The sequence below is a fragment of the Neopsephotus bourkii genome, unplaced genomic scaffold, assembly GCF_033783945.1.
Source record: "Neopsephotus bourkii isolate Nb327-2 ecotype Australia unplaced genomic scaffold, CSIRO-AGI_Nbou_v1 NB_804, whole genome shotgun sequence".
Lineage (NCBI taxonomy): Eukaryota > Metazoa > Chordata > Aves > Psittaciformes > Psittacidae > Neopsephotus > Neopsephotus bourkii.
In genome coordinates this window covers 1886235-1907083 of record NW_026901300.1, presented here as the reverse complement: position 1 = coordinate 1907083, position 20849 = coordinate 1886235, and the positions used below count along the sequence as shown (strand labels likewise).

General features: G+C 51.4%; 1 protein-coding gene across 2 annotated transcripts in view; it reads right to left on the bottom strand.

The window, feature by feature from the left end:
- ATP2A3 (ATPase sarcoplasmic/endoplasmic reticulum Ca2+ transporting 3) overlaps positions 1 to 20603 on the bottom strand; it is a 51871-nt gene extending 31268 nt beyond the window's left edge. For both annotated transcript variants that reach the window (XM_061355489.1, XM_061355490.1), the window contains exons 1-5: positions 20377 to 20603; positions 3033 to 3050; positions 2510 to 2592; positions 2217 to 2321; positions 1626 to 1764 (exon numbers count right to left, since the gene is read on the bottom strand). In XM_061355489.1, coding sequence (XP_061211473.1) covers positions 1626 to 1764; positions 2217 to 2321; positions 2510 to 2592; positions 3033 to 3050; positions 20377 to 20494 — 463 coding nt within the window. In that variant the 5' untranslated portion in view covers positions 20495 to 20603. The remainder of the gene's footprint in view (positions 1 to 1625; positions 1765 to 2216; positions 2322 to 2509; positions 2593 to 3032; positions 3051 to 20376) is intronic.
- Positions 20604 to 20849: the final 246 nt, after the last annotated feature.

The following is a 20849-nucleotide window of genomic DNA, read 5'->3' as shown; positions in this document are numbered from 1 at the left end:
GCCTGCTCTTTTGGGGTAAGGCAAAAAGCTGGTGTTGCAGCCAGGTTTAGTCCATATATAGATGCCTGCACAAGGGCTCACCTTGACTGCCTTGTTGCAAAAGAGCAAAAATCAGCTGGGAGCTGGATTTAAACAGCTCGCCAACATGGCAGCCATCATAGAATCGTAGATTAATGGATCTTATGATCATCTAGTTTCAAACCCCTGCAAAGGGCAGGGATGCCTCACCCCAGACCATGTCAACCAAGGCTCTATCATCCCCCTCTTAGTGCAGCAGGTTTTCCACACCCTGCTGCCCAATTTATTGCATTTGCACAAGCAGAAGCCAGTCCCCTCCTGCGAGCACTGTCCCTGCCACCCCCAGGATGTCACCTAGATGTCCACTGCATGTTCAGAGCTATTGCTCCTGGGGCACTGTCCTATCAGGCAGCCTGACTACATCCTCCCCACTTGCTAGAACCTCCTAAACCCAGTTAACTTGCTAACCATTTGCAAGCCCCTCCAGGGAGCTCAGCTCTTTCCCTCCCAGTCGTGATGCTGACTGTGCCATCACAAAGCAGTATTCAGCTGCTAGCAGGCAGGCAGCAAGCACTCAATCTGGGGGAAGATGGCAGAATTTAATCAATTATTAATTAATTAATTAAATTAAAGGCCAGGTCAGCAGCTGGAGTGTATTTCCAGAGCTGGCCTGGGAGCACTGCCAGCTTGCCCAGCTGAGGCTCTGGCCAGTGCTCCTCTGCTTGATCCTCCCTGCGTTATTCTAACGTTCATCTTCCAGCTGAAACCCAAATGGAAGACATAAATAACAGCGAGCTGGCTGGGCGCAGGAGGGATTGCAGCATGTTTCCACTAGCTAGGCCACAAGGAGGAAAGGAGAGGATTAGTTTTGCGGCTCTGGGGGCTTACAGCATCATTTAATGAACAAACAAAACGGGATAAGCAAAACGCATCTTCTTTAGGTCTTGCAGGGCAGTCAGGAGACCCCAGGCATCCTTTGCTTAATGCAAAACCCCATTAGAAAGGAACACGTAAGAAAAAAGCACCCGCAGCTGGTGCCCTCTGCCCCTCGCCCTTCCCAAATAACACATTCCTGTTCCCAAGAAATCCTGCCCACACAGGCAGGACCAGCGCTACTGCCTGCAGCACTGAAACCTGTCCAAGCTGGTGGCAGCGCTCGCCTGGCACCACCGTGCAGCACCCAGCACCAGCCCTGTCCGGGGGATGCACGTGGGAGAGCTGCTTCCAGAGAGAGGGAATCTTGGCGGAACACTGAATGTTCTTCCAGTTCTTCTAGAACATGGGGAAACCCCCCCGAGATGCAAAACCTCTGACAGAAATATACACTTCTTTTTTTCCTCTCCTGCTGTTCTCTACTGCCTCATGCTCGGGGCGAAGCCTCAGCAGGCTGATGAGCCCCAGCTCTGTCCCAGATCATTTCACCTCCCTGCATCTGAAGGCAAACTAAGATCTCAAGTGTACACCAACAAGGTGGCCATGCCTCCAGAGGAGATGCACATGGACAGTACGGCACTGCCACAAGGACCACAGGGTGTCCATCACCAAAGGCCTCCTGTTCAGCACCACCTCCCCATCCCATCCTGTGCCCTAAGGGGATGGAACCCTACCTGCCACCTCCACGATGTCCCCAGGGACAATGTCCCGGGCGCGGATTCGCTGTACCCCACTGCGGTCGGCTCGGATCACCTTCCCCATCTCGGGCTCATACTCTTTCAAGGCTTCGATGGCACTCTCGGCGTTTCTCTCCTGCAAGTGGAGGAGGAGCAGAGCTGTCAGTGGTGGCACCAGGCTCCTTCCCCACCTGCTGCAAAGACAGAGCACCTAAACCATGGCACTGGCTTTGGTACCCATTTGCACCATGGATGGGGCAAATGCCATGTCTTCTTCAGCTGCTCTGAAATGGTCCACACTGGCTTAAATCACACCAGGTCTTGGGCACTGATGTTCTCATTCTTGGTTTGAGAAGCAGCATACCCCACCCATATGTTTTTCCCCATCCAGCAAACCCACCTCAGATCAAGCTGCAGATAAATAAATGTCCTTAAGTTTAATATATACAAGAAGAGGAGCATCACTGGCTGAACTGACCCTTTGAGAAATGAGTTTCTAATGGCAAGAAGCAACCAGACCTTCAAATGAAGTGTCTCAGCCATGTGGAACAGAGACCAGCAGGGCAGGTGAGGGGAGCTGCGACTTACCTGCCACACACCCACCACAGCATTGGCGATCAGGATCATAATAATGACAACAGGCTCCACAAATGCTGTCGTGGTCTCTTCTCCTTCTTCAAACCAGGCCAGGATCTGGTGGGCAAGAGAAGAGAAGGACCACGATGTGACTGAAACAAGTACCGACACCAAAACACCCTGCAGCACTGCTGCTACATCTCCTTCATCCACCATGCACCTTCCTCCAGCTCCTTTGCTCTTTGGCTGGCACCTGGGTCCATATGTGCCCTGGAAGGTGCCCACCCCAAGCCCAGGGTACTTACAAAGGACAGAAAAGCTGCCATCAAAAGGATGCGGACGAGGAGATCTTCAAACTGCTCCAACACCAACTCCCAGAGGGACTTTCCTGGTGGGAAAACACGAAGTCAAGCACAGTCAGTGCTCAAAATAACCCAAGGCCACAGGGTTTATTCCACTAAGGCCACTCAGACCAACAGGAGCCCGTCCCTTGGTCACAGCAGAGCTGCTCCAGTGCCCATTGGCTGTGGGCACTAGCAAGGATGTTAAGTACTTCAGTGGGGATTTTTTTCTCTCTCCTGTTAAACACCATCATTTCTGGCATTGCCCTGGCAATGTAAACTGTGTCTAGTTGTAACTACAGAAACTAAATCCTCTGTGTTTCCACGCACAGCTGGCAGCTTTGTCATCACAGGAAAGCTACTGCTGTCAGCCCAGCTTTCTCTGGGATTAAAACCAACATCAAAAGACCCCAGAGACCCCCTCCTCTTTGTCTTTCCACGCAGACTCAAAGCATGTACCCACCTTCACCTCTAGCCCACAGCTTACCTTCTTCTGCAGGGAGCTCTGTGCATTTTCATTGACAGCCCAGCGAGCAAAACAAAGTAGAAAATGATAAAAATAAAAAGATAAGTTAGTGATTTGGGCCCAGACCAGCAACCCTCACACCCCAGCAGTCCATTCAGTACCCCAAAATGCGATTTGTTCCACACATATTCCTGCATCAAGACAGCTCATCCTCAAACTTCTCTGTTTGACACCAAGCAAGCAGCACTGGATGCTCCCGACACCACCTACACATCATTTCCCTGCTTCAAGCAGCTCCTGTAGCATTTACTGCTGCACTCAGCCTGCCTAAAACATACTCCTCAGGAGCTGCCCTCTCCAAATCCAGGACACAGAGATCAAACCATCCTGCAAAATGCCCTGCCAGAAAGCCCTGGGGACCCCCTGGGGACTGTAACTTTCAGACCACGTTCCCTATTCATCAGTTGTGCTTTACAGCCTGCAATGCTTCTGGAAAGAAATCCAAAGCTAATGCTTAGCTGGTCCAAGCCAACCCCCTGAATCCAGCCTGGTGGGTGCAAAGCCTCCATCCACAGTGCTCCCAACCACCTGCACAACCTGAAAAACCCCAAGAGCTCCTGACCACCACCATTGCCTCTCCAAGACTGCCACATCCCCATGGATGACCACTGCCTTCATATGCCACATGTGCTGAACGGTCCAGTCCCAAGGCCACTGGACAATGAACAAACGCCGGTACCCACCTAGGGCATCGCTCCTGCATCCTCACCCGTGCAGTACTGAAGTGCTGGTGCTGCCATGGCAAGGTTTGGCCAAGGACTGCAAGGTCCTGCACCCAGGGAGGACTCAGGAGTGACCCCCCTGGTTTCGGCTGCTGATGGGTGCTCATCTTCATTCCCACTCACTGTTCCTGCATTCAGGGTGAATCCTTTGGCTGCCCACAGAGCACGGTCAGACCAAACCCTCTGCCAACTGCCCAAGGTGGGGAAATGCAGACAGAAAAGGGAATCCAGGATTTGCTGAGCAGAGCTTGCTGGAGAAACTCAAGCCATTGCCATGCAGCAGCAAACCCTCCAGAGTGCTGTGCTTCTGGCCCAAAGGCATCACAGAGCACACAGAGAGTACAGCAGGGTACCAGCACTGAGGTGACAAGGTAACCAGCACCAGTGAGGCTGGGTAGAAAACCTCCAAGCAGGAAAAACTTCAAGCAGACCTTCCCAAAGAGCTGTCCCAAAGCCTCTGTTGTCTGCCACCTACTTCTACACCCCATGGGGTGATAATAAGATCTTCTTCTAAATCCTTGAGTTTCTGGGGGGGAATAAGGGACCAGCTGAAGTCCAAGAGGAATTGGCCCAAGGCAGACACATCTGATGCTCCACCACTAGACCAAATGTGGGGTTGTCCCCAAGCACCCCCAGCACATAGCCCTGAGCAAGGGCAGGAAGTGAAACCTGCTCGGCTGTTTTCCATCATCTATTTTCATTCAGAGCAATAAAAAAACCCCAACCAACAACCAAACCTGAACCCAAACCCACCTTCACTGAACAAACCGGTGAAAACAAGAAGCCTGAACGTGTTTATGCTGCAAACTGCACCAGCTTCTCAGTGCTCAGACACGCTCACTGCAAGTGGTTTTAAACCCAGGTTCCTCTTAGATAAGGGTACTCTGATGCCCTGCATCATGAGAAACAGACCACTGTGTAACACCTATAATTATTCTTACAGCAGAGAAGTGTTAAGTGCAATCCTGGAGCAGCTTCAACGTTAAGATCACCGCACAGAGCGTGTCAGAAGGAAAGTGGCTCTTCCCCCTTTTGCAGCCAGCTCCTCTCCGCCCCCAGCTTCCTCTCCCCAGCCCAGAGAGCCACCACAATTAAAAGCAGAAGAGATGTGCTGCAGCTATTTCCATCCAGGCTCCACTCTGAGGGTGCGAACACGCGGGGTGAGAGGGCTGGAGGCAGACGGGTGCCACAAGGGAGGTGGATGGGGCTCCTGCAGGCTTTGGCTCTTGGGGAGCCCAGGGGTGACTTTCCACCCCAACAACCACCCGGAATGTCATGGTCCTCTTAGAGCTTCTCCCCCATGGGGTTTGCATGAAGAGCTAACGAGATGCTGTTTGCAGAGCAGGGAAAACAGGTTTCTGTGAGCTCAGGAGGAAACACATGCACCGGGGCAGCCAGATGAAATACCACCGGTGGCACAGTGACACTGCCATCGCTGTCACCAAACCTCAATCATCATCAATGCTGCTGCAGGCGCCTCCCAAAAAACCAATTCTGAGTATACTGAGGACCAGGCTCCTTCCACTGCCCTTCACATGGCAGCTTAGTGCCCACTCTGCACCAAATACCCAGACAAAAAAAGGCAGAAAGTCACAATAAGCCCACATTTTTGTATCTGAATCAATCAAAACTCACCAGAAAACAGGAGCATTTGGGGCTGAAGCCTCTCCCTCTCCCTTCCAAAATCTCACTAGAAATGAAATGGTTTAGTACCCACCAAAACCCACGTTTTATGCGAGTCAGTCCCATGGCACTGAGGAGGGCAGCAGAGGTGTTGCTGCCGAGCTGCAGCACTGCCATGTGCCATCGCAACAGGGAACCAGCACGATCTGCAGCTCCTTTGGGGTAACACGGGGAGCAGTCAGGCTGGAATACAAACTCCTGGCTGGCACCTGAATAACCCCTTTCTTTGGTTGATGGCTCAGAGCTCAGCCCAGACATGCTGCCCTGTGCCCAAGCTCCCCAACACAGCCAGAAGACAGATGCAGTAACACCACCAAGGGTAGAAAGTGACACTGGTTGCTCAGAGCATCCCAAAAAGGGGCCACCCTCTTGCACCTTGAGTTTTCAGCTTCCCAAGGGAGAAGTCCCCCATTGTGAGACCTGCAGCTTGCGGGCACGTATCTGCAGCTCCTCTACTCCTGCTCTTCTGCATCGCAGCTTTGGAGAGCAGAGCCAAGAAAGCAGAGATGCCACAGCAGGGTGATGGGTGTCTGGATGTCACAGGACCACTCTCACCAGAGTGATCCCAGAGGCGATCTCCTCTGGATTACTGAGCAGAGAGGTGCAGACAGCCCCGGCTCCACTGATCCACAGGGACACAAAACACAGCAGGCTCCTGGAACTGCTGCGGATTTGCAACTTGTTCAGAGCTTGTCACATCATGACCTCTCTCCCCGCTGTGCCATCACGTCCCAGTGACTGTGGCCCAAGCTGGGCTGCAAAATACCGATACAAGATACCCTAAGGGCACGCAAAAAGCCCGGGGAGACACAGGGCTGGCGTCGGGCTATTTTAGCTGGAGGTTAATCTCCAGCTCCTGCCAACTCAAACAGGGCTGGCAGCCCGTGCACTGGCGCCTGCAGCATGGCAGGGCATGGGAATCAGGTGATGAAAAGGTAAATAAACACGGGTGCCACCCAGGAGCGAGGTGCAGGCTGCTGCCCCCGGGCTCTATGTAGCCTTCATGTCCCCAAGGAGACCGTGTGCTGGAGGCCAAAGCAAACACATCACATGCAACAGGGTGGCGTTGGGGTCACTTTAAGGAAATGTTTGGGCTTCTCCAGCTGAACCAGGGTCAGAAATTCCCAGATCAGCACAGCCCTACAGCAGCTGGTGCGTCTCCAGTAAGGTATCACATCCCACTCTGCTTTGGGGAAACTGCTCATACCCGGTGCGTGACCCACAACAGCAAACGTCTTGCAGGGTGAACACTGAAACACTGTTTTGCCCAGCATTTCAGGAGCTTCCCTAGGATAAAATCAGGTTTCCCTTATGGGAGACACTTCTGCCACCAAGTGATGTGGGAAGGATAATGGCACAGTGCCCACTGCGGGGGATAATGATGAGCATCACACCTGGGCCCAGTTTTCTGCTCCAAATAACTTCCTTCGAGTCATATTTCTTATGTTGTAAACTAATTTTACTTTTCCTCCCCTGCCTTTAATTTCTTTTTCCATAGGCAGGTAAAGGGAAATGGATAGGCAAAACAAGGGACACAGCCAATTCCTGGACTCTGATGACAGGAAGGAAAAAGGGCCCAAGTAAGTAGTGAAAAGGGTAAGAAAATCCCAGAACATCGCCAGCTGAGAGAGCAGCCCCCTCCGGTGACATAAAGCAGGAACCCCGGCAGGGCTGCTCTGGGATCCTTCCATCATCCCACACGACAACAGGCAGAATAAACTGTTATTTTAACTGGCTGCCTTTCCCAGGGCCGGCTGCACTGGAAGGATCCCATCCCGGAGGGGTCCTGCTCTGCTTCATCCCTGCTGACAGCCAGCACCGCTCCACATCACCGGTGCTCCGCACAACGGCCAGATTGCACAACGGGAAAGGCTATTCCAGGTTAACACAAACTCAGCCCATCACCTGCTGGGTGTAAATCCGGCTGGGGATGGAGGCACGAAGGTGCTCATCACCTTGCCCCTGAGCTGCAGAACTGTAAAGAACCAGCGTTTGCAAACTAATGCCGGGTGTTTTAGTGTGATCTGGGATGACAAACACTCAAAGCCTAATGGTGCTAATGCTCCCTGATGGTCACAGAGGACAAACCACAGTTATCTAAGTGCCTCAGCTGTGTATGACTCAAATTAATCCACACGGCTCTGCTTTTATGAACAGCTTCCCACCTGAGCTTCCCAAAGACTGCTACATCCCCGGAGCCTGTCCTGCACCTTGCATCTCACCCAAGCTCCAACCACACAGGACTCTGCTCCACTCAGCAAGAGTGGGACCTTTGGGATGCAGCTAAAGGGACTTTCAGAGCTTGCTTCAGCTCCTGCATGGCTGAGGTGGTCTTACCCTCTGCCTACCCTGACACTGGAGCCCACCCTTGCTGGAGGGAAAGCTGGACCCATAGACACTATGTGCTGTTGCACCGAGATGGGGAGCTAAGCACATCCTTTTGCCAAGTGGCCGTGGACAAGCTCTGCTTTGCACCACAACCCACGCCAAGAGGATCTGGCTCTTTCCTGCGTCCTCCATCACCCCGAGGAGCTGGTTCCAAAGCCACGGGTGCTCTCCCTCCTGTGTGAGTGAAGGCAGTGGTGGCCCTGGCTGTGCTGTGAGTTGGGGAAGCGCCTCCAGCCCCAGCACCTTAGTTGCGTACTGCTCACAGCTGCTTTTTCCTGCACACAGGGTGAGCTCTGGTTACATGCTGGCTGCTCAGAGCTGCTTCAGAAGGCAGCAGGAAGAGAAAAGGAACGAGATAGAACCCCCATCCCATAGCGAACACCAGCAGTTTGCTGCTCTTCCAACTCCCCAGCACTTGTCCCTGAATGAACCCTGCCCTGTGCACTGCAAAACCCCGGTGCCCCCTCCTGGCTGGGGAATCCACAGCCCCCCAGGATGAGCAAATTTGAGGCAGGAGGAAGTGCTGGGGATGGCAGCAGCCTGGGATGGGCAACGGCTCGCAGGGCAGCACAGGAGGATGCTTGGCAGAGGTTTAAGGGATAGGAATGTCCTTGCTGTTTTCCAGGCAATGCTTTAGGGTGAAATGATCCAACTCATTTTCTGGCTGGCACCCAGATGCTGCGAATGGCTGGCAATAAAATCAGCCCCAAACATTTCTGGTTTGGGTCTCAAAGCTTCCTGTGGCAGAAAAGGCTCCAGTCCGACTGCTTCTCCTACCCTCACCCTGCTCTTCCAAACCCACCAGTACTGAGCAGAACCTAGCACCGTCAGTCCCTCCAGGATGGTGACAGGGCCCCAGGAGAGAATAGGCACATTCAAGCACCCAACCCACAGCTGTGGTCAGAAGGGAGACGCTGGAAAGCTCATTTGCACTTTTTCTGGCCAGCAAAGCTTACCTCAGCAGGTCAGGGACTAGGAAACACTGTTATCCTGGATGTGCCCCCCCCAGCAAATCCAGCCCTGTGCTACCTCTTTCTCTCTGGAAAACCTTCACATCCCCATGCTGATGGATAAGCCACCAGCACATCCTGCTGTCTCCAGGTAGAAAGAAACAGGATGGAGCTGGGAATGTGGCATCAGACTGATGGTCCAAGAAGCTGCATAAAGTAAGTAACGATAACCTTGCCCATCCCACCCAAACTTCCCTTCCCTTATTCTTGGAAACAGTTCATCTCCAAAACATTGGATAGCACAAGCTTCCCTCTGCCATGGTGCAGGGGGTCCTAGCACGGAGCCATGAAGCATCTTCCACTCATGCCACGGTGAAAAACAAATCAGTTCCCTCAATAAGCTACCTCCTTTTCTTAATCCTAGGAAAATAAGGGGAGATTTTGCCAATTTTGCCCCCCCAAATGAAGCCACCTCTCAGGCAGCTCCAGTGCCCACATGGTGTTTGCAAGAATAAAGTATAGGGAAAATTTGGGGGAAATCCCTATGGAATTGTGGTCTTTCCACCCCCCACCCCTGTCCTCATGGGCACCAAGCAGATCCCCAGGATCATTTTGGGAGTGGGAGGGAGCCAGGCAGAGGAAACCCATGGCTCCAGGCTAGGATGGATTACTTGAGCAAACTAAAAGCAGCGGTTTGTTCCCTCCTGCACCAACGCAGTGGAAAGAATTTCCAGCTCCGGCTCCCGGGTGGAAAAGCTAAAAATCTGCATTTAAATAGTAACAGGTTTGGAAAACGGAAAAAAAAAAAAAAGTAAAACCACTACAGGAGCTTGAATAAAATAAAGCTTAAGCCAGGGTGGGGTTTTTTTTAGGTTTGGGGTTATTTCAGGTTTTTGGTTTAGCTTCCCCTTATCGCTGCTTCGAGCAGACCCTTTCCATAACTCCAAGGAAAGGCACAGGATGACTCTGCTCTATCTGTGAACCTTCTGCCAGAACTGCCACAACCCCAACCAAGACACACACTGCAATTTCAGTATATCTATCTTCTTCTTTCACCCTACAAACAACATTTTATTTCCTCCTTTATTGCTCTAAAACTATTTTCTTCAGCTCATTTCCCATTGATGCCTCAGCGGTAAGTGATGCCCAGCAATGCTTTTTTCCCCTTTGGGGCTCTGCTGCAGCCTGCTCCTCCATCCCAAGTAAGATGCCCAGATGCCCCCGAGCCAAAAGTCTTCCAGCCCAGCACACTGGGAATATTAGGGCTGAAAAGGCAGGTAAGAAAATGAGACTATGATGCACTTCCAACATCAGAGACATGTGTAACTGGATGAAGGAGAGATGATGCTCAGCAATGCAGCAACGGGCTATTGGGGCTCAGTGTGGTGAACAGCATCCCCCAAAACTGCCTCCCTGAGGATCTGGTGAGTGCTTACACTGAGCCAAGCATCTTCAATAAGTTTGTAAGCCTGGTTTAGTGGTGGCCTTGGCAGTGCTGGGGAATGGTTGGACTTGATGATCTTGAAGGTCTTTTCCAACCTGGTTGATTCTGTGATGCTATTCCACTAGCCAAGTGCTATGGGAAGTGCAGGAGGCTCCCAGCTGCTGCATCCAGCAGCCCAGATGTTGGCAGTATCCCTGCCTAGAGGACACTTCTTCCATCACCCCACAGGCTGGTCCAGGGGCTCTCAGCATTAGAACACCCAGTACCCACCACCCCAGGAGAAGACAAGCAGGGAAGAAAGGGGTGACCCCAGCACAGCCCAGCAAACTTTTGGCTTTGTTAGTCTTTTTGCTCAACATCTTGCAATTTGGCAGGTTTTGGACTGAACTGCAACTGCTGTGAACCAGCTCTTGAGACACCTGCAAGAGCCAGCCTATGGGGGGGTTGCCAGATGAAACCCCTGAAAAGCAAAGCCCCAAACCAGTAACATCAAAAGACAAAAAGAGAACTACAACATACTGCTTTTAAATCCAAACATTTTCTCTCCTTCCCTGCCATTCTCACCCCTCCAGAAGCTGATGCTTTGATCAATATGTTTAACTGTGATGCTATAATTGATCCTGCTGCCACCTGTAGCCAAGCTACAGCATACAACCTGCTGTGTATTTACAGACCAGGAAAGCCCAGACTTTGCATGCTGAGTTGGAAGATGACCCTACCCCAAGCTCAGGGCTGCAGGGAGCCAACTCCATCCTAAAAGCACAGAGCTCTAGACGAGGTGGGCTGCATTTTCCTTCCCCGTGTGTTTGTTTTGGGGAGGAAATGCCTCCACCACAGCAAGCCTTTGTGAAATTTAAAGTTTGAATATGAGATCTCAACCCATCTGCTGGTAAAGCAAATCAGGCTGATAAAACACAGCCAGCGTATCCATAGGGCAGTGCACCTCCAATGGGTGCCAATGAGCTGCTTTTCCACTCAATGAGCTCAGACTGAGATTAATACTATTAATTTCTGTGCAGAACTCCATGCCCCGGCTGACCTGGCTCCCCACACACACACACATTTGCTTTTTCTGGTATCTGTTCTCAGAGCACAGTCTATTTCCAGCAGTCCTCTTGGATGGGTTTTCATGGAAAATGAAGGCTACACTGCCCTGGGTTTAGATTAGATCAGAAGATAAAAATTTCTGTAGGATAGAACAGATCTGTTCTTCTGGAGGAAAAAGGGGCGAGCTGGACAATTAATACTTTTCATGGATGAACTCCCTGGGGATCCCACATGTCTGCACAGCTGAAGCAGCTCCTTTCCTGGAGTGAGATACATGGAGATCCCTGGAAACATGAGTCTCATCTAGGCTTTTTCCATTATCCCCTTCCAACTATGCACGATATCTCTGTGTCTACGGATGAAATATTTTATATATATGTATATACACACAATACCTATACACATAGCATGTAAGAATCAAATCTTTTATATACATGTGTGTGTATACATATATAGATATCTACATATATTTATGTAAAAAAAGGGTGAAAAAGGGAAGGATCATTTGAATTAGGCTTTTATAAACCAAAAGGAGCCACAGAAGAGGCCTGAGCCACGGTGCAGAGCAGCCCCAGGTCACTGCAGGACTATCCTCCAAAGCGGAACACATCAAAACACTACTGCTCCTTCAGTGGGTCTCCATTTACCTGCTGGCAACAGAAGGTCCCTGACCTCTAAAGCACGTAGAAGCCCCGAAAACCTGCCAAACCCCAAAGGACACAGTGGCTGGAGCGGAACCCTCAGCAGTGCCCGGAGCGAGAAGACCATGGACACGGCTCCATCGCTTCCCGTCTCCGACCCCGCACAGCTCGGCTGCCCTGGGTTATTTTTGTTTTTCCATTCACTCCCCACATTTGTGTTATTTTAGCCCTTCTGTTGACTTGGAAGCTGCAGAATGGAAACAGAACAGTGCAAGCAGGCAGGTAAGGGGAGGGTTATCCTGACCTCGGCTGCCCGGCGCCTGGGGACAGGCGCTCGGCAAACTCCAGCTGAGCTGACAGATGTGTTACAGGGCAAATTCCTGGGGATTCGGCCGTGGAGTCACTGCTCAGCTAATTGAGTTCCGCTCGAGGATCTCTGTGCTTTCACTCCCCATGGTGAAGGAAGCAGAAGAGAGTCTCCCCCACCCACACACCCCTCCCAAAACCCAACTGATTTTTATCAGCAACAAACGCAAGAAAAACTGTTTTCAAACCAGAAGAAAAAAAACAAACACCCAAACCAACAAAATCCCATGTAAGAAAGCAAATATTTAACATAAAAAGCAGCCCTTGCATTTGCATGGGGGGTGACTCTGCAAGGACGCCAAGGATAACATCCAATAAAATGAGGAGGAAAACAGGGCATTTTGGCCATCTATCGCCAGGAGGACACGGACCCAGCACAAGGGTCAGCTTCACACCCAGCTCCTAGGAGCAGCAGGACCACAGCTGGTAGCTTTGGGGACCACATGGCTGTGCTGGAGGTGGTTTCATCAGGATGGAGAAAACCCCTCGGCGCTGGGGCTGCCCTACTGCTCCCACAGCCATCCGACACAACCCTGCCCTTGGGTCTGAATTAACTCACATCCCTTCCCCGCCTCCCCCTACACTGGTTTAAAATACACATAGTGGCTAAATAGCAGGAAACACCCGAGGCAAAAATACCACGGACAGGAACCCAGGGGCACAGGGGACGTGCAAGAGCAAGAAGCGGATTTCCTCCCCAAAACATCGCACCTCTGATGGTGACGGTGACCCTACCGCAGGCTGGGCTGGGCCATCAGTGCCGTGTTCCTCGTCCTCGAGTGCCTTCACCCATCAGCATGGGACTGACAGCTCTCAAGAGGGGAAACCCCCAGCTTTTTGTTGCCTGTGTTTTCCTTCCCCTCCATAAAGGGGCCTTTCATTCAAAGGTGGCTCATGGTGACTTGGAAATGTCAGTGTGGGTTAAAAACCCACACAGTTATATAAGTAATCTCAAATGAGAGAGATACATAATCTCAAATGGGACACACATACATATATTGTATATAATCTCAAATGGGGCACACATATATATAAACACAGAATGGCTTGGGTTGGAAGGGACCTTAAAGATCATCTAGTTCCAACCACAAATGCGACACATACATAATCTCAAATAGGTCATATATATGTATTTTATATATATATATATATGTATATATGTATAAAAATCTTGAATGGGTTCATGTGGGAGCACAGGTGACAAAGCCAGGACCTACATCAGCATATCCAGCAGGTTGCTGAAGATGTAAATTTTAGGAGGATTTTGATGACCAGAGCTGAGACACCTACATTTAAAGGTCCTATAAATTTAGGCTTCAAAAAGATGTACAGCATTTCAGATTACAGCCACCATGGGTGTCACAAAGAGATGCCACCACATGGCCTGAAGAAGCCTGATGCCTTGGGATGTGCTGGACCAGGCGGCACATGGGCACAGACCATGCCCTAGGAGGTAGATGGGATCACCACCAAACCACAGACCTAGCACCTCTGTGGGTGAGAAACAGCTTCTACTGAGTGACAACAAACCTCAAAACCTGGGAGATTCCCACAGAAAACCAGCAAATACTAGATATAGACATGAGGTTTACTGCTGGCATGGATTAATTCAACACCTCTTCAAAAGAGAAACACTTTGCACTCAAATCCGACCTGCCTTTCACGACATGACTGGGTCAACTGGTGCACGTCACCCACCAAGCCATGGCTTGTAAAAGACCCATTAGCATTAACTGCATTAATCCTAACAGGAATAATGAGTCTCCTGTCCCAGCATTGCTCATCACCACCTCTGCAGTCATTGCTGGATGCCAGTGGAGCAGGCAGCTGCCTGTGAGGGGTTAACCACCCACTGAGGAGCCTCTGGCGCACACTCACGTCATGGAAATACTCAAGTAACCACAATTTTCTCTATTGCTTTTTTGGCTCTGGTTCTTCAACACTTCTACACTTGCAGCCCAGATCTCTGCTACCTGTTTCCCAGAGAGGTAACTGGTACACAGAGCAGCTCGAGCGAGCAGCTGCTGATCTGTTTTTAACACAGGTTACCGTTATACTTTCTACCTCCAATAGTACCAACACCGAGATAAAAAATAAGATTGTGATTCACAATACAAGGAAAAACAACAAGAATCAGATGCACAGCAATAAATGGAGGTGGGCTGGGGGGTTGGTGCTTTCTGGGTATTAGTATTGCACCAGGTTGGACTAAGCCCCAGACAGCCCTGTCCTGCTGCTGCCTGCCCACCCACAGCAGCTGTAGACCCCTCTCCTCCATCCATTCCTTCCACTTTTCCCAGGGCTCCCAGTCTCCCCAGCATCAACTGTTTCTCCTGCCTGAGGTGTACCAAGTGGCCAGGAGGAGCTGCCTTTGTTGCCTTCACCCCACCTGAGATGCAATGGGAGGTCATCCATGATTGCTACATGAGAACCAGGGGAAGGGGAAGGAAAAGAAAGAAAAGATAAAACGAAAAGCAAGCAGAAAAGCTAATCCATCTCCTGATAATCACAACCTGCCTTAATACTTCCACCCTGTAATTGAGACCACAAGAACCAGCAATACTCCTTGAACAGATAAAAAAGCATCCAACCACCTCATTTTTCAGTGCCGTGACTATGAGAGCATCTCAGGGTTGCATGCAACCCCACCAGCCCCACAGCACTGCTGATGCCTTTTGATAATCAGCACTGGGGAAGGTGTGGGTCAGCTGCGCTCACCCCAGCTTCAGTGCTGCACAGGACAGCTCTCACCACCAGAAAACAACCACCGCCTGCTTTATGTTGCCTGAAGCTGCATGTGCTCAGCCCTGCTTCATGCCAACATCCACACAGCCTTGGGCATCCAGCAGGGATGTCCCACAAGGGTCTGTGCCAAAGCATTCGCTGGGCTGTGGATGTGCCAGGACAGACCAGATCCACAGGACAGGGGTGATTCAGCAGCAGCCAGGAGCCTCCTGCTTTCACACCATCCCTTTTGCAGGAGGAGATCAAATGCGAAGTGAAAAGGCAGTGACTTGGACGCTTCTCAAAAATTCAAATTCCCCTTGGTAGGAAGGAAGCAAAAGCAACACCAGGCGCTGGGTGCTGCTTTCAAGGCAAGAAAAATGGGTTTTAGGGGAAGCTTTAAAAAGGAAAAAACCCAAACCCTTACTTGCAACATTAACACCAACAGTATTTTTCAGAGATCTACCCTGGGGCAAGATGACCATGGAAACATGACTCAATAGCTTCAAATCAGATCCGGTGATTAGAAAAGGCAGAAAGACCAACGCCACTGCAAAGGCAAAGAGCAGATGTGCTTCTACACAGCGATGGCAAGGGCTGCATGAGATTGGCCAAAAACACCCTGCTGGAAAAGGGAGGGCCAAATCAGCACCTGAAACACTGGGGAAGAGGATTAGCCTGGGGGAAAAGGGGTATTTTGCTGCTCATGGTGGTTTTGGAGGACCCACTCCAGCCCCTTTATGGAAATGGCACATCCCAAGATGTTTCTGGGCATTCACAGTGCATCCTCCTGTAACAGTGTTTTGCTACACCAGCTCCAGTGCCCCCCAGCTTTAAAACCAGCCATGAAATAGAAGTATTAATGAAATAACACTTGTGCCAGAGGGGGAAAACACAAGACATGGATGTGAAAACCTTTCCCACCAGGACAGCCCCAGCCTCTCCTCACCCTGGATACTTCCCCTCCCTGGTTCCTGCAGCATTTTAAGCGCAGGCATCAGCTTTTCTGAGCATTGCTGTTCATTCACAACTTGTGGAGGTAGGTAGGGAAGCGGGTAACCTCACAGGACACCGCAGGGATGAACATCCCGACTTCCCTCTTGTCCAATTAGGAAAATTTGGTGTTGTCTCTCCCTAAATTTGACGCTCGCAAGGTTTTAATGCCTCAGCATTTCTCCTAAGGGAGAGGACCGGGAGGAGGAGAAGGGAATAAAAAGCCATAGCATGTTTATGAATCAGCCTGCGAAGCGTGTGTTTCGGGGGTGGAAAAGGTGGGCGATGCGCAGAGGAAGAGTTAGATGAGTCACAAAATGCTGCTTTTCCTCTCCTCGCCGGCATCGCAAATATTCCAGCGTGGAAGAGAAATTGTATTTCTTTCTTTTTTTGTTGTCAGGAGGGAGCTGGAGCGTAACCTTGGCTGGGTAGCAACCGCTGGCAGCGAGCCCCACTTAGAGTACACACAGGGGCACCTGCATACGTGTGCTGACGGATGTACATACACATGGACACACACATGTACACGCAGCCTCTGGTATAGGCTGGGAATAAACAATGCATCAGTGGGGTTTGCTGCTGCTTCTAGCAAAACAGGGGCTTGGAGGTGTGCTCATGTCAAAGAGCAAGAAGCAACTCGGGAATGAGCCTCGGTGTGTTTCTGGAGGGTGGCAACACATCACAGGCTGGATTTGGGCTGGGGGATATCTCTTCCTCCCACCGAGGTGGGCTTGGGCACACACACGTGCAAACACACACACAAGAGCTCTGAGATCCTGAAATAAAGCTTACGGAGATGTGGAGAGGTGTGTTATAAAGGAAAAGCCAATTTACCCATGGGTTTTGAGCTCACCCTGTTGAAGCTGGCTTGAATAACGCTTAAAACAACCACCACGTAAATACTGTTATCACCGCACCTTGCAGAGAGGCAAAGGAGGTTTTGAAGAGCACCAGGGACCACACTGGGGTCAGCCCCAGGAGCAGCGAGGGTGAGGAAGAGGATGGGCAAGGCCTGGAGGAGAGCTGATCCTGCCCGGTGGCATTCCCAACCCCAGAAAGCAGCAGGGCTTCTGCCTGGGAGTCCAAAGAGAGATAAAATGCAAGAAGAGATAAAGGCCCCTATGCTGCAAACAGCTGAGCACTTGACTCTACTGACATTCACAGTCCATTTAGGTTACTGACAAAGCAAACAAAATTATGCACATGCATTAATGCTAGCAATATCCTGCCTGACATGCACGCTCATTTACACATGGAAATCCATCGACAAGAGAAATCAGAGCTATATTTAAAACAGAAAAAACATTTCACCATCCACGGGGCAACTCCCGTTTACATCTGTCATTCCTTAGCAAAACTGGAATCATTTCAGGGTAAATTGTGCCCCTGGTTTTACGCTTAGAAAGAAAAATGTTTGCCCCCCCACCCCGTGCTCCCCCTGCTCAGGGCATTAAGAGACATGCACATTTATTGCTTTTGTATTTTAGTGGGTTTGAAGTGGTGTAGTGTCAAAGCAACCTGTGGAGCTCAGTGCTGGCAGATGGGAGGAAGCACAGGGAAGCACCCGCCTGGCACACGTGGAGCATCCAAAGCATTTATTAGTTAAAACTGACTTTGGAGATTCAGAAGCCTTTTAAGAACTGCCATAGTGAGACCTAAATGTTCTGTGGCTTCTCCAGCTTCCTTGGCAAACGAGACAGCCATGACAGAGCTGAAACTGGAACACGAGCTCGTCTTAAAAGGAGAAATATCTTCTTCCAGTCCAGCAATCCACATCTCACTGCTTGGCTGCCAAGCCACGAATTGGAGATATTAAATAATCAGTATTGCTCTCCGTTTCCTCCTGCAAATGTAAATATGAGCACTGGAGCTGAAAAAGCAATCATAGGCTCCAAAAGAACACTCACTCCCTAAAATATATATATTTTTAATATAAAACATGCCAACGGCCACTGCTTCTCACTTAATGCTGAAGCTCATTGCTCCAGCATTTAAAATGCATCAATAGAATAAAGAAGCAGCAGAGAGCAGCTCTGAAGTATGTCAGGAGGCAGATTTTAAGAAGGATGATGTATTTTAAATTGTGATTCATGACCACACTGGCAGCTTGATTTCAGGTGAAATGAATGAATTCAAGACAGGAGGCTGTGAAAATGAAACTAGCAGGAGCTGAAGGGCTGCTCTGCCCTTCAAGCCACCTAAGCTTAGAATCTTCTTCCCCCTTCTGCACAAGCTCAAGCGTGTCACCAAACCGCCCCACACTTCCGCTGATGGAGTTTAATTAAGCCTGAATTAAAACGCAATTTAATACAGGTCATTTTTAAGCCCAGCTCACCACCCCACACTGCTCCCTGGAGCAGTTCTCCCACATGGGGTGAGCAAATGTACCCCAGCCCAGGCAAGGAGGCTGGCTCCTGCTGCTGCAACACAACCTGCAAGTTCTCACCATGCTGGGAAAAAAGGCTATTTGCTTAACGTCAAGGTTCTAAACCAAGCAAATCACAAAGGGTCCCATTCCGTGTGATTTTAAGCTGTGCTAACGTGCCTGAATCTCATCTGTCCCATGAGAAAAATATAAATACAGCACAAAAATTGCAAAAATTCAGAATTCTTAAAGAAAATCTTCAACCACATTTTCACTGTTGGTTACACTGCCCATGTTATTGCTCTCAGTGCCCATGCACATCACTGTGAGCTGTACTGGGCAGAAGATGCAGGCCTCTGCTTCGAAGGCAAAAGCCACAGGGCATCCCCAAGTGAAAGCTCTTGCGAATCAACAGCCTGCAAGAAACCCAACACTGAACTTTACGAGAAGCAAAACTGCAGAGAGCCAAGCACGGAGCTCACCTTCATGGAGGAAGGAAGACAAATAAAAACATAAACTCTACCGCTACTGTTAACCCTTTGCTTTGCACCTACATCAGACATTCGAGCCACCTTCCTCAAGGAGAGCCCAGTGTCACCGAGCAGCCAACGTGCCTGACTCAGCGATGAGGATTCACTTGGACAAACCGAAGGATGAAGCCACCATGAGCCCCACAATGGTGATGCCCATAGGTGACATGCTGCAGCATGGCACAGAGCACACATCACATTCTCATGGGGCCAAGGGACGGTGCAGAAATGTTGGGAGCAACTATACCTTGAAATCAGGCCGCTCACCTGTTTGTTAAGGATGCATTTTGCATTCAGCCCCCAAAGCAGAGGGATCCCTCCCCTCCCTACTAACAAGGCAGGTCCCCAGCTGCCTTCCTCCAAAACCAGGTCAGACAAGGGCAGATAGATGCTCCATTGCTTACACCTTGTGCAGAGTGCTCCATGGTAAGAGCTTCCAAGTGCAGTCCTGACCACACCAACCCAGGGAGCAAAGGATAAGCTATGTGATATGGGGAGTGCTGGTAGGAAGGGGGATCCCAAGCACACACGACTGATGCTCACAGGGCTGGTTTGGAGTCCACGCAGCCCTCCCAATGAATAAATACGTACAGAGCAATCCTGCCAGCATCTGCCTGGGATTTCCTCAGCCTCATCCTTAAGGATCAAACAAAAAGCAGACGCAACAAGCTCCAAGTCAGGAGAGAGTTTACACACTTATCTCCTTGCACAACTTTGAGACAGGACCTGCTACCCCAAAGCACTGGAGCAAACTCACCCTAAAACCCTCCCGTTTCCGTGCGCAGTCAATGACCTACGCCCTGCCACAGCCTGACCAAGGGCAATCAGACTGGGTAGGTTCAGGCACCCCCGCAAGACCCTGCTGTGCACACTGAGCACTTGCAAACCACGAGGTTAAAAACTGCCCTTATCCACCCTAGAAGATGTCCAGCTGCTCAAGGAGGGCTCCCCGGGTCAGAGGAGCAGGCAGCGATGCCGCTGCACATCCCATCATCCTATCTCCCCCTGCCACCCCTTCCTCTTCCGCAGCAGCACCCAGTGCCGAGCCAGAGCTATGGCGAGCTGGGAGCGGGGTCCCCCCATCTCAACACGGCTTGCCTCGATTTTGGGGCTTCCCTCTTTCACCCACAGGCAACGGGGGCACCTCTCCCTCTTCTTCCTGGCCGCATATCCGTGTCCCTCCGCCATTCCGCCAGAGGAATTACTACCCCGCTAATTTCCAGCGCCGGCGGCCGCCCATACCCCGGTAACTCGGTAATTGAATTAAGCCGGCAAACATTCCCCTGATCAACAGGTATCCCACAGCAAATCCCCACGGCTCCTCCGGGGCGCGGAGGGATACTCCGGGCCCCCCGCCCCAAGCTTCACCCCGGCTCTTGCCGGTCCCGACGGAAGGTCCCAGCCGCCGCATTGTCCCGTTAGGGCTGCCCCATCCCGCCGTCCCGCACTAACCATTGGGGCCGTACTTCTCCCGGCTGCGGCGGACCTGCTCCGGGCTGAGCCCGCAGCTCTCGCTCACGCCGAAGCGGCGGAGGACGTCGAGCACCGGGAGGCTGTGCGCCGCCTCCATGCCCCGGCCCGGCGGCTGCTCGGCGGGGGCACACGCGGCGCCGCTCACACGGAGCTGCCTCGGCACCTCTCCGCCCGCACCGGGCCCGCCTCCGCCCGCCGTCCCGTCCCGCCCCGCCCCGCGCCCAGCGCCGCCTCCCGCGGGCAGCCCCGCACCGCTCCGAGCTGGGGGGAGCGGGGACTCCCCGTGTCCGGCAGGCACCCGCCCCTCGGCAGCACAGAGCGGCCCGGCACGGAAGGGGCCCGTCGGTTCCCATCGTATTTTCATCACGGACTGGTTCGTGTTGCAAGGGGCCGCAAAGCTCACCCGGTGCCAACCGCTGCCACGGGCAGGGACCCCATACACTAGAGCGGGT